The 14,149-nt window shown below is 46.3% G+C and overlaps 1 protein-coding gene across 1 annotated transcript; it reads right to left on the bottom strand.

Annotated features, from left to right (window-relative positions):
- Positions 1-3,492: 3,492 nt before the first annotated feature.
- Positions 3,493-13,174, bottom strand: SLC25A28 (solute carrier family 25 member 28). The gene is made up of 4 exons (XM_045784454.2): positions 12,843-13,174; positions 6,885-7,113; positions 5,707-5,763; positions 3,493-4,344 (listed from the first exon to the last, which is right to left on the bottom strand). Exons 1-4 carry the CDS (start codon positions 13,131-13,133, stop codon positions 3,827-3,829), a joined length of 1,095 nt encoding a protein of 364 aa, XP_045640410.1. The 5' UTR covers positions 13,134-13,174; the 3' UTR covers positions 3,493-3,826.
- Between the last annotated feature and the right edge of the window lie 975 nt (positions 13,175-14,149).

The raw sequence follows: 14,149 nt of genomic DNA, 5'->3' as shown, positions 1-14,149 counted from the left end.
CTTTCTTTATCCCTTTCTTCCCCTACCGATCTTCCTAGTTCTTATGTTCCATAAATGAGTGAAACCATATGATAATTGTCTTTCTCTGCTTGACTTATTTCGCTTAGCATTATCTCCTCCAGTCCCGTCCATGTTGCAGCAAATATTGAGAAATCGTTCTTTTTGATGGCTGAGTAATATTCCATTGTATATATGGACCACATCTTTTGAAACCAGTCATCTCTTGAAGGGTATCTTGGTTTCTTCCACGATTTAGCTATTGTGGACAATGCTGCTATGAACATTGGGGTGCATATGGCCCTTCTCTACACTACGTCTGTATCTTTGGGGTAAATACCCAGTAGTGCAATGGCTGGATCATAGGGTAGCTCAATTTTTAACTTTTTAAGGGACCTCCACACTGTTTTCCAAAGTGGCTGTACCAACTTGCATTCCCACCAACAATGTAGGAGGGATCCCCTTTCTCCACATCCTCTCCAACATTTGTTGTTCCCTGCCTTGTCAATTTTTGCCATTCTAACTGCACAGCCATGCTCTTGACAATAAATTATTATAAGGGTGCAATGAGTGACAGAATAAGCTAGTATACATTCATCTAATGCAATGTTGTGTGGCTATTGACATTGAAGTGATGGAAGATTTAATAATGTGGGAAGATGGGCACCATATACTGTCATGTGAAAGAAGCTGCTTATAGTGTGACCTGAATTTTGAATGTTAATCAAAAAAATTCATAGAAAAAATACTGGATGATGAGTACATCAAAATGTTGTCATATTCTCTGGGTAATGGGGTTGGAGTTATTTTCTTCTTATCTATTTTTAGAAATTTTATAAAATTAGCATGATTTGACTTTTATTGGCTTTTACGAAATTATTTTTAAATTCTATTCATCAGAGCCACCTCTTTCCCATTAACTCCGACCTCCAGTTTGCTTCTCTGCCTCTAAATCGTCTTGTTGGTTCTGTGTAATCCACTACATGGCTGTATTCTGTCTTGTGTTATTAGAAGATCGTTTCATTCATGTTAGTCTTGTCTCTACAATTAAGAAAAGTTTTCTCTGACTAACGTGTGACTTCTTTTCTTGCTTTGGCATAGAGGCATGCTTCGGTACAATTTCTTGCATGGTGTAGCATTGTGCAGGAATTGACCACTTGATAGCGGCTTGGTCCTGGATCCTCAAGGTGCCACATGACCTGCCTGGCTTCCAGAGAGGCCCTGAACCTGGGAATGCCCCAAATGCCCACAGCTCTCATGGGGTTGGAAGCGAAGCTTGGCTCCTGACCCAAGTATTCAGGAACCAAGATTGTTCAACCCTATCCGCTCTAGTGATTGGATGAAGAGACCTGCAAAGCCTAAGGCCCTGTCCCAAATTCCAAACCAACTGCCCTCCAGCAGCTAGGGCACAACTGGAGATAGGGAAGGTGACTTTCGCATTCTTTTCTCATTGTTTGCGAACTGACATTAGAGCTGAGAGAATCTTTAGTGACTATCATTCTTTCAGATGTTACCCTGTATCCTATTCTTGAAAAATGGCCTTGTTGCTACAGTGCCTACCGTGGTCTGGATACCATGCCAGATGTAGCATTGTCCAGCCAACTGCGGGGACGAGGTCTGCAGGGGCATCCCTTTGTCCTCACAATCTGTCTGTGCTGGGACGCAATGACTGTCTTACATTTTTACCAGCAAACCCTGTGAAATGGCCTCTGCAACAATTTCATCGTGCTGTTTTTACTCCCTATGCGATTCAAACTCCAGTGGCCACCGTTTAGCTGGTACCACCTCTCTTCCATCACTACACCGGAGGGGCAGCATAGCTTACTTAAATCAGGCTTAGGACAGGAGACCCTGCTGTTCCCTTGATGGTTTTTTTCAGGTGTATTCAGACACGATTCTCCACAGATACTTGAAGGGCCGTTGGTTGGAAGAAGGACAAGATTTATTCTGTATCAGATTTCTAGTGCTTCTACAATCCTAACATCATGCCAGTCTGCCACTTTCTGCCTCCCTTGCCACAGTTCTGGTCCAGACCTCCGTGCAGCCTTGCCTGCGTGACTGCGACAGCCTCCCAGCAGGTCGGCCTGCCCGTCCAGTCTTGCTCTTCTAATCCTTTCTCAGAGAGCCGAAGTGATCTGTTTAAATTGTAAATCTGATCACACCACACCTCTGCTTAAAATCCTGTAATGCCTCTGTGTTGCCTTCAGGATAAACTCTAAACTCCTTAGCATTGCTTTTAAGACTCAGCCCCTGCTTTGCTCTCCAGGTGCGTGCCTTGCCCAGATTGTCAGCCCTACTAAATCCTTTGCACACCAAACCCTGAACACTTCTAGGTCTTTGCCCAGAACATTTCCCCTCCTCTCTTCACCAGGTTAGCTAATTTGCCTTCCAGGTGTCACCTTAGATGTTACTTCCTCCAGAAGCCACCCCTAGTCACCCAAGGCCAGGCTGGGTCTTCTTACGCATGTTTCTTGTCATTTATCTTGTAGGCACCTGTTTACATTTGCCTTCCTCTCCAGACAATAAGCTCTTTGAGGGCTGAGATGGTTTTATTTATCACTATAACCCCAACACAAGTGTCTGACACAGAGACACTCAATAGTTACTGAATGAATGAATGAATGACAGATGACATAACAAGGATGACAGATGGGTGTTCTTGGAGGTAGATTTCCACTCGGTGTACTAAAGAACTTGCTGATAACTGGTGATATCCAAACAAAGGAACAGACCAACCCACGAAGCACAGTGAAAACCCCATCTCTGAAAGTCTCCAGACAGAGCCCAGGTGGTCGTAGGAGGGATCTTCTTCAGGAGGCAGGTTGTACGTGCCCTCCGCTCATTTCCTATCTGCAGGAAGGCACAATTAGATTCACTTCCAGGACCAAAGATCTGGGTTGGAGTTTCAGTTCCTCACTTGCTGTGAGAACCTAGGCAGGGGACAGCCTCTCTGAGCTTCCCTTACCTGTAAAATAGAGATGATGCTTGCACTGCCTACTTCACAGATTTTGCGAGAACCAAACGAAGTCATGTACGGTAAAGTACTTTGTAAAAGCCTTAAGGCCAAATGAAAGGTATTATTATTTACCACATAATCTTTAGGTCTTGCAGCTGCACTGAGTAACTCTTGTTCTGCAACGACACTAGAAAACAAAGTGCCACATGGGAAGTTTTGCTTTGGCAGGCAGAGCAATCTACTCTTCTGTGCCACACCACTGTCCCCGGGAAAAGGCACTAGTGGGGATCAAGAGTGCCTGTTTAGCTAGGATCTGTCAGAGGCCATTGTTCTTGCCATCAGGGAGATTCCTTGAAGCCTGTTACTAAAACAAAGGGAGTAGGGCTCCAAAGTCTTAAGTCACAGTGAAAATCAGCAGAAATCCAAACTACGGACACACGCGATAAACCTTCCCTTTGGGCCCCTTGATTTATGCTTAATGTCAAGAGCAGTTGACAACATTTCACTTCCCCTTTGGCAAAACAAACCCAATGAAACAATTTAATTTAAAGGCTTTTTATTAGGAACCAAAGGGAATGAGCTGCTTGTCCCTCTGTAACAGTCTAGAGCAGGTCAGCAGGCCCAGGATGGAGAGAGGTTGTCAAAGGTGCTGTGGTGTGCTTGCTGCACTTGCTTAGGGCCCGGAAGGAAAGGCGGCGGCAACAGAGGTTGGCAGAACTGGTGTTAGCCAAAACACCAACAGCCTGGGGAGAACCCTCTACCTTCCCTCCAACTCCACTCAAGGCTGGAGCGCGCCAGGAGACGGAGAACGTGGCTGGAGCAGGCAGGACGCAGCAGTGCTGATCCCCTGGCTGCACTGTCTGCTGCTTCTCTTCACTTGCCTGCCCTCCACTCTTCTTGCCGTTTGGTGATTAGGTATTTGAAGAACTCATACACAGACCATGCGATGGCTGTGGAGGGGATCTGGTAAATTACTCTAGCCTGCACCCCTCGGAAGTAGGCGGTCACCCCGCCTACTTGATACACCGTCCTGAAGGCACTAGCCATGCCTGTGATATGTCCTGTGATGTTTGAGTTCAAAGCCAGGGATTCCTGGGTGTTGAGCAGTGTTTTGCAAACGTCCAGTGGGGTTGTGGCAGCAGCAGCTACAGCTCCCGCACAGGCTCCCGAGAGAACGTGGGAGCTGGGGTTGTACCGTCTCTGGGGGTTAAAGTGCTCCTGCAGGAATTCATAGGTCATGAAGTGAATGGCTTGGAAGGGAACATTCATAGTGAGCTGCGTGGTGTAGCTACGATAAAAGGCGCCAGCCCCTTCATTTTGCCACACTGCCCGCACACAGTCTGTCACCCGGTGGTACGGTGAGTTGTACATCTGCATCCTCTGCTTGACCACTGGTGGTGCCATCAACAGGAAGAAAGGAAACGATGCCGGCGATCAACCGGTGAGCAAGCGTATCCAGATTCAGAGTTCCACGTCAGCGGGTCAGCCATTGGAATGGAGAGAGAAAAAAATATGAATGCGCTGTCACTAATACGTTAACATCTGATACGTTAAGGTTTCCCTTTTTTTGAGAGGGGATAGGAGAGGACTGATAAAGCGCCAAAAAATAACAGACCCACTTCTAGTAGGATTTCTTTAAAACCAACCAGTGAGGGGCACCTGGGTGGCTCAGCTGGTTGGGCATCTGCCTTCAGCTCAAGCTCAGGTCATGAACCCAGGGTCCTGGAATGGAGCCCTGCATTGGGATTTCTGCTCAGCAGGGAGTCTCCCTCTCCCTCTGCCCCTTCCCCTGCTCATGCTCTCTCTCACTCTCAAATAAATAAAATCTTAAAAAAAAAACCCAAAACCAGTGAGCACACAGAATATATGTATGATTTAGAGACTCCAGAGGGTTTCCTTGAAATAAGTACCTACCTACTGTTATTATCTTACCCTTTCATAAAGCTCAAGACAAGAAATGACTCAGTGGCAGTGAACATAATAATGAACAGACAGCCCTAATCCCAATCCTCAGGTATGCAGAGCACCCAACTCTTAGGACACAAGGATGGTTAATCCTACAGGAGAAGGGCTACCAAAAAGAAAACAAAATTCTTAACCAAGAAGACTGTGGCTTTAGTCTCCAAACATTACTCCCTCAAGTGGTGTGAGTTCTGGATCTTCAGCTTACGTTTGGCCCTTTCCACACCATGGCCTTGCCCAGACAGGTAAAGAACTGGAACTTAAAGAACATGGCAACCATGCTATCCCTTCATATTTGAGTACCTCAGTCTCCACCTGGAAAGCCAAGATCCAAGCAGCCATGCAGGAACTGAGCTCTACAATTTACCCTTTCATTCCTATTTCAACTATCTTCATTCCAACAAGAAAGGCAGGATTTTTAAATGTTAAAATCCATCTTCACCTCTTTGAAGAAAAGTAAAATAATCTGTTAAATTTTCAGATGAGATCAAATCCACTACAGAGGAAACTGCCAAGAAGGCCCTGGACTACGCCAGGTAGAGCCATGTCTTTTTTCAGAGAAGCCCCAAGGACGGATGAAACCTCAGTGAGTTTGCTTCCTAAGGGCCTCTTCCTCAGTACCGACAACATGGAGGGAGTGCCCTCTACTGGTAAGACACGGTAGCACAGAAGGCTTTCCCACCAAAACCGACCAGGTGCTCCCTGGCTTTCTTCCACAAACCAGAAATAAAGGAAAAGCCCAGAGATGCAGATGCAGCTGCCCACAGAGGGAAGGGCGGCGGAATCATTACCTTCTGCTGGATTCATGGCTGCATCATGCAGTAATGTTGCTACACACCCGGCCGCACCTGCAAAGGAGAAAACAACTGCCACATGTAAGGCCAGGAGAGGTCCAACGGTTCACTGAGGCCCCAGGGGTGGGAGGGTGGGCAGGGGCTAAGCCACAGTAGGGAGAGGGAATGTAAGAGCCAGTTCAAAAGATGGGAACCCACTACTTCTAAACCCCCGTTCTGAGAAATTAAGATATTTGTTCCCACCAGCTTAGTAAGGTCACCAATCTATATGCCATAGGTATAATGGGAAGGCCCGGAAGAGCCTAAGAAAACAGCCCAGATTTTATAAAGACAGTTCTGAGAATAAACACAGTTTACACCTCAGACAGGAACCAGATCCACTGTGGCCAAGGGATGCCAGCATCAGCTACCTCCAGTGCAGGGAGAACACGGGGCAGCGGGGTGGTCAGATTTGCACCACAGCATCTCATCTTCCCTCCTGCTGCCCCTGTGCCGCCCAGTCTATCTCCAGACTCTAACATCTGTCCGCCTAGACCTTTCCTTCAGGTCCTGAACTGTATTCCTCACTACTCCTCTCCATTCTCAATTTGGTTTTCAATCCTCAAGCATGAGGCTGCTGTCCCTCCCCTTTCTTCCACATAACCTCCAACCCTCTGGTTTTTCTGTGCAGAAGTCCCTCGGCCCCACCCCAATTCACTTGTTGAGGCCTGGTCATGTCCTCAACAACACAAACTGCCTCTGGTCAGTTAGGATCCTGAAAAGGTGAGGCAAGGAGCTGGGGCACCATGAATGTCTTCCTTGGGCGGCGGGGTCACCTCTGATCCTGCCCTGAGGAGCAGGACAGCACCCGACTATCAAGAAATACACAATGAGGTAGGTAGTTCAGTGTGTCTCCACATTACCAGGGCATTAGAAGCTGATGCAGGGAGATGAAAAAGTCGAGCTGGTAGGTAAGGGAAGATACTGTAACACTTTGTTGAGGTGCCCCCAAAGAGGGGTGGGGTTGAAGCAGCCCGTTGTCTGAGAGCATCAGGTTTGGAAGTCCCTCCCCTATAATCTGGCCTACCCCAGCCCAGAGCTTCAGCTCCAAACCATGCTGAGACTGGAAAGCATTGACAGCTGCAAAGCCCAGAGAGCTGAGAAAGTGGGGGAACCAGCACAGGAAGGCTCAATACCGTTGGCAATATGGCTATTGCCCCCAGGGTGGATTACATCACTCAATGTCTTTTTTAACTTTTCGTAGCAGGCAAAATAGAGGGCATGGGCAGGCCCTGCGCCTGTCGCTGTGACGTTCAGCCCCCGCATAGGCCTCCATAGGCCCTCCGTTCTTATAATCCTCCAGAGTGCCTCCAACACATTTCGATAGCGGGCAGCTGGGTCAGGCTGTAGGCTCTGCATCCGGGTCTGCAATTACAGAAAGAAGTGCAGGGTCAGCGATGCCAACTTCTCAATTTCCCAACTTCGACACGAAGGCTGTGGGCACTTCTATGTGGAATCGTGCCAACGTGCAGGAGTGCCACCTGGCATCCAGTTTTACTTCCTTCCAAATCTGTGTCCAATCTTTCCAAGACTTGGACCTTTCTTTTGCTAGTCATCTATGAGGGGAACACCGTTGTTGTCTCTGAGAACATCACTGCTTGGGAAGTGTCCTTGAACTCTGAAATGATTCATAGCCCCAGCAACAAATACCAAGCCTGTGTTTCAGGAGAAGTTGCTTTTGTGCCTTAATAAACTTGGGCTAAGAGTTCTTTACAAATGGATTTTAAAGTCAACTATTTACTGTCTGCATCATACTTTATGCATTACTCTGAAGACCGATCCTAGGCCTGCTTCCTGACCACACACTACACTAATGAGATGACAGCTCATCCTTTGTTATATCCTTGATGATTATCTGAGTGTCTCGGATTATTTGGCATTGGCAGCTGGGCCTGTAGGTTAAACTCTTGGCAAAGGTAGCATCTGTAATCAATGCTGCTCTAAGTTCCTGGGAAAGAACATTTACCCTGAAACTATGAAAGGTGGAAACCAACCTAGTCTCTAAAACTGAAAGGATTGCCAGATCTCTAATGTAAACTGAATGAATCCTGAAATTGGCATCAAATAACTTCAGTCTTCATGAAACATAATCCTTGGAATTTCCACAGGATTCAAGGACTGGGACAAAAGTACATGGTAGACACTTGGTATAATGTTCCTGGACAAAGTTGGATTGAAATTTAGGGAGTGAATCTTTTCAAAACATTTCCCAAATCACGGACCCTCGGGGGGGGGGGGAAGGGTGTGTCTCCTAATGAAAATCTCTTGTCTGTTGATCCATTTCAAGATTAAGGTAGCATGGAGATTAACAATATAAAATCAATGTCCAGTGCCTGGAACAGAGTAAGCACTCAAGATTTGTTTGTTGAATGAATGAATGGATGAATGAATGAAAGAACAAATGAATCTGAGCAGTCTGTACCAGTTCACAAAGTAAAAAGTAGGCTATTAGTCAGTGGGGGCAACTAATGCCCAAGTACAGTTTAAATTCCTACTTCATTCCAATTACTGATTCAATTTGAACCTTCCTTTGGCCATCTGGAATCCAAGAGTACTGCCTCTTCTCAAGAGCATGGGGGGAAAAAAACTAACCAGATTAACAGGTCCTAGTTAGCTGCAAGCAATCCACATTCTTCTAAAGTTACTTTCTTCTGCTTGCTACCAACAAAGAACTGGAAGCTTAAAAGGTTAATACTGTAAGTCCAATCAGAAATACAGTTTCACTTATTACAATATGACACATTCATTCTACTTCTCAAAAAAATAAATACCATACACTTCCAATAAAGGATATGCTTACGAATCTTTCACATCACCCAGGGGTATAGAATCCATTAGAGGAATTATTCAGTGACTATACGTCTTTGCCGGGTATGGCTCCTGATAAAGATAAACTGGGCCTGATGGCTTAAAACTGTTTCCATAGGTTTGTTTGAAATGGATCTTGTATAGGAAGAATGTTCAGAAATTGCGTTGCTCTGCTGAAGTCAGTGGCATTATTTGGGCAACCAGCCTTGAAAGGTCTGATCTCAGAGACTTGGAACCTTTCACCCCCAAGAAAAACCTGGATGGAAAGTTACTTTGAACATTTTATACACACCTCTACATCTAACTCACAATTCTACTTATACCCTTATGGAAAGGACCCAGGCATAAGCTATGCCAAATATAAAAATCAATATGGCTCCCCAGATGTGTGAGCCAATAAATCTTTCTTTTGGAGAAAAATGAAATCTCTACAACTTTATGAATAGCCTTTAATTATTGAAAAAACACTGGCTTTGAAGAAAAGCCAAATGAACTAATAGGGAGATAAGTGGTTTGGTAAAAGACAAACCATATTTGAGTCAGAAAGCCTGAGTATGAGCCCCTGCTTTGCTAGATGTGTGGTCTGGATATGTTACTTAACCTGAGTTTCAGTGTTGTCATCTAAAACATGAGACTAAGCATGGCTCATTGGGCTGTTGTGCGGATTCAAAGGGGGCACGTACAAGCCACTGGTAATTTATGAAGCACTAGAAATATAAGGCTTTTTTATGGTATTCAAACACGATTCTTGGACATACTTGTTCATATCACAGAATCTATACATCATGGCAGTACTGTCTCTTGTATACATCATTTCACAAATGTGTATGGGCAACTAACTGGTTCTTAGCCACTAGTAAATCAGGTTTAATTTTGTATTTTTTGTTTTTACTTTGAAGTTTCGCTGTGGCTATAATTTTTATGTGCAGCTATTAATCTGGCTGGAGGTAATGTTTAGGAACGAGCACTATTGTGAAACTCTGTGCCTTGCCTGGCTCTGGAAATCTACTTCTGGGAGGCTGTGTTGGAAGGCCTGAGAGTCAGACTGGGTTCAAATCATGATGGTGCCACTTAACTTGCTTCCTTTTCTTCATCTGTAAAATAATGAAAATGGTGTATACTTTGTGAAATTGCTTCAAGGATTAAATGAATAAATACATGTAAGGCACATCAGTTAGTGCTGGCAAACAAGAACAACTGCCATTTATTGAATAATAAGTATTATTGTTAGATACAAGAAAGTCAAATAAGCCAATGTTTCCATTTCCTAACCTTTCATTGGTAAATGTGTAGAGATAACCATTTCCATCTGGAGTTTGGAAAAGATTTCCCTTGCTCTTTCTCACTTTAACTTATTATGTAAGTAGATTATTTATGTCATCGTTACAGAGCCAAAAAGTAGCACCTTGGTGACAGGTGGGTACTTAGCCAGATGATTTTGAGAAGATTCTGACTACTTTCATTGCGGAGCCTATTCCTATAGATAAAGTCTGGTGTTTGCCTCTGAGACCCAGAAAAGGAAAACTGGGATATATTTGTACTCGCAAACCTCCCTGTCATGACCATGTAAATAGCTGGCTGAATAACTATGGCCTAGCGAGGCTGTGCTAGGTTCCTCCCAAGGATATTTTAAATCAACTTGACCCTGATTAAGTGGCTGGGGTGCACAGGCTTGCATGCCAAGAGGCAATGTTAACTTTCATTTGCAAACACTGTGGTTGCTGTTTCGGCTCCAATACCGTTACCTGCCTCTAGACTTAGGGACGGTTGGGCTGCTCTTCTTCTCCACCACCCTTTATGGTAAAAGAGGAATTGGGAAGCCCTGGGACAAGTGAACTGGGAAGTCCTTTCTGAAGGAAGAGATTCGAATTTTATTTTCATGTCTGCACAACAATGTCTAACATCCTACTGACGTTAAACCCTGCTGGTCTCACCTAGTTGTTCCCTCTAGTCATTTAAATCCCAGCATTAATGGCAAATGAATGAGTCTTATAAAATGAGCTTTTGTATCTTTGAAGACTCCTGAGCATTTTTTCCCCTCTGGATCAAATAATTATTTAATATAGGGCTCTGAGGCATGGCTGTAATGTCATATGACTAATTTTTTAAAAACAAACACTTCAAAGTTTATGTAAATGATTTAAGAACTGTTCTTCGAAACAGTTACCTTGGAAGGCTGGAAGTAACTTATTCCAGCAATGCTGTGATTATGCAAAATATTTCTGAAACTCCTCTTTCAGAAGTGTTCCCTCAGTGGGTTTATCAGCCTCAAGAATAAATCAATCTCCTTGCTTTCTGGTCCTACCTTCTCTTTGATCTTCCACCTTATCTATCATTTTTGATTCCAAATGGTCTGTTACTAAAACAAAACAAAACAAAACACCTCCGTTTTGTCACAAAGATATGCCCTCTTTAAGAACATTCACCCAAATATTCTAGAGGCATTTCTAACAGAGGAATCTATAAAATATTTGCAGCAACAATAACATTATGTAAATATATGGAATAAGGAGATAGCCTCCCAGGGTAATGGGACAACACTTGAGTTGATTAGTTATAATCATATTTCTAAGTCAGTCACATTATTACATTGTATTTTTCAAGTCATTAAATAATTTTCATTGCTTTCCTTGATCTAGTTTTCATGTGATACCCATCCTGAAACAGCACCCTAGACCCTGCTCTCTACTCACTAAGTATAATGAATTGACTTTACTCTGCAGTTAGGTCATTTTAATTTTTGGATATATAGCATCAACAACTCACAGTCATTCAACCTAGACTTTACTACACAAATGTCTGAATCTTTTTTATTTGTACTTACCAACTTTACATTTTAATATTGTTAGAGCATTAACCATTTCCTTACTTCTCTTGCATGGATTTTACTGTTTATTTCTATTTCCCTCAATTGGCAAGGGTATTTAAAATTCTAATATCCATTTTAACCAAGTGCCTCTACCAGTTTCAATAGCTATGGCTGTTGGTAGGAGTTGCCTTGCAATGTGCTAGAAAACTATCAACTCAATGTCATTCACAAAGCTTAATGAGCACTTTCCCCATTCCTTCATCCACACTACTAATGAAAACATGTGAGAATACCAGAACCAGGGAGAAGCAGAAAAGACTCTGTATTTCCCAACTCAATACTCTCTCCTTTTGAATACGTAACACTTTCCTAATTTGAGGAAAAAACACACATCAAAGAGCTGTGAGGATACTGTTTGACTATTACCCCTAACATGTAAAGGAGGCATCAGTCTCTGTCAATACATTTATTGCAACAGTTCCCTTGAATTTACTTTTCATTCAATTTAGTCCTCACTTTTAGAGGTTGGTACCTTTGCTAATGCACAAGAATAAGAACTGTAAAGAATCCCCTTTTCACCTAGCTTTCTTCAGAAGCACCTGACTTCTTTACCCACTAATCAGTCCGCTTGGTCGTGGTTGCAGTTAGTTTTTACTTTAACAGGAATCATGCCTTCATGTTGATCCCATTTCATTTTCAATATTGTCATGCTTCCCTTCTAGGCAACTTTCCCCTTTTGTCAACTTCAGGTGGCTAAAGAAATACACTGTCAGGTCCATCTCTTCTCTGGGCGCTGATGTGCTCCCTGCACATACGAAATCCTAATCCCAGCTTAGTTTTCATGTTAAGGAAATAGGTGGGGTATCATGTTTGCGGCAGAGAAACCGAAACCTTTTCCTGAACATGGTCTTTCCCAAATTACTTCCAGTCTGGAACTATGAATTCTGACTGCACAAATGATTTCCACTCACTCATGGGTTAAGATCTAATAATGAAATACTTTATCTAGCTAAGATTTCAGATTTCGGTTCTTGCCCCATCACCTTTAAGGGAAGACACAGCAAGAAGCTTGTAAAAGCACTCAGAGAACATCTCAAGCCATTAAGATCCTATTCAGGGTCTGATTCACCTCAGTTGGCTTCACCTTAATCAAGTTAGTAGCACTTACCTGTTCCATCCCATCCCACCCTATTCCTGTTTAGTCCCAGCTAGGATCCAGGGCTTTGGCTGACAGATTTTCTTTCCACGGTCCCGATTCAGATCTCACTGACGGTTAGAAATGGGTCCTGGTTCCTGGCTGGGCTCAATTCCCAGCCCGGACCTTGCTTGCATGGAGTATCGGTCGAATCGTGTGGCGGTGGCAGGAGCCAGGAAGAAACCCATGTTGTTTCCGGCTCTCGGCCGGGATCCTGGCTCTGGACAGGACCCAGGGGTCGGGTCAGCCCCAGGTCGGATTCGGAGCCGGTCCAGGTCTCACCTTGACGCAGTCGATGGGATACATCACGCAGTGCTCCAGGATCCCTGCCACGGCGCCCGCCACCATGTGCGTGGTGACAGTGGCTCCAGCCGGCAGCGCCTCGTAGTCCGGGCCGGAGTCCGGATCCTGCCGTACCGGGGGCCTGCAGGCCCCGGCCTCCCCGCCGCCGGCCCCCCGGCCCACGCCCCGCTGCAGCCACCCGTCCAGCAGCGCCGACTCCCCGGGGCTCCGCCCCGGCCCAGCCGCCGGCCCCCCCGCCACACCGCCAGCACCCCGCCCCTCCAACTCCATCCACCCGGGCCAGCTGCGGCGCCCACCCTCGCCGCCGCTGCCGCTGCCGCCACCGCCCCCCGGCCCCGTCGTGTCCGCCTCAGGCGCGGCCCAGAGAGCCCGGGGCCTCCGGCTCCCGCTTGGCCCACAGACACGCCCCTCAACCAGCCATTGGTGCGGCGCCAAGATAGCCCCGCCCCTCTGCTTACGTAGGAAAAAGATGTCTGTGGTATTAGAGAAGTTGCCTGTCATTCCTCCGCCCTGCGGCGTTGCTACGGTTTAGATCCCACCCCTTCCCCTTTGATCTTGGAAGCTTCTTGTTTATTGGCCATTGATTGGCCAACATGTAAGAACGATCCGCCCACCGACTTTTCTGGAGGGCGGGAGAAACTTAAGGCAGAACTTTGATAGGCTCAACCACTCTTGATACTTTGACCTCGGCCATTGGCCATCACCACGTCGGGATCCGATTGGCTACGGGAAGAGAGTGAAGAGCCGAGGGGCGAGAGAGACCGGATTTGGGCCCCAGACTGGCGGCTGGGGAGCTGGGGGAACTGCGCGCCGGATCATCTCGGGGAGGGGGTGGGGTGGTGCCAGGCTTTCAAGGTCAAACCGCTACAGTCAACCGTTAGAACTGCGTTCGAGCGCGGGCCCCAAATCCCGGGAGACGCTGGTCGCGGGCGGGCAGCCCTGGCCCAAGAGCTCTGTTCCCGCGGGATCTCGGGCTGGCGTGAGGTGGAGCCAGCTTGGGCCGGGTATCCCCTGGCGCGGCCCGCGGGCCCGTCCGGGAAGCTGTTGCGACATGGGGCGGAGGCCCGTTAGACTCCGGTTGGATCTGGCGTGCTGTCCCCCCACCCCCCCGCCCCAAGTCGGGCGCGAGCCGACTCCTGAGGGCTCTATGCTCCTCAGGCTCCGGCATGCTGCCCTGGTCTTGCACACGAAGTCGCCCAGTAAACCCCGCGGTTGTTCAATGAATGAGTTCTCCGGGGCCCGCTGCCGCTGGGCCCTGCGCCAGGCCGAGAGCTGGAGGCAGGAAA

This window comes from Ursus americanus, chromosome 6, assembly GCF_024610735.1.
Source record: "Ursus americanus isolate L20-20 chromosome 6, mUrsAme1.1.p, whole genome shotgun sequence".
NCBI classification, from domain to species: domain Eukaryota; kingdom Metazoa; phylum Chordata; class Mammalia; order Carnivora; family Ursidae; genus Ursus; species Ursus americanus.
The sequence above is the reverse complement of the archived record's forward strand: the minus strand, read 5'-3'. Positions and strand labels throughout refer to the sequence as shown.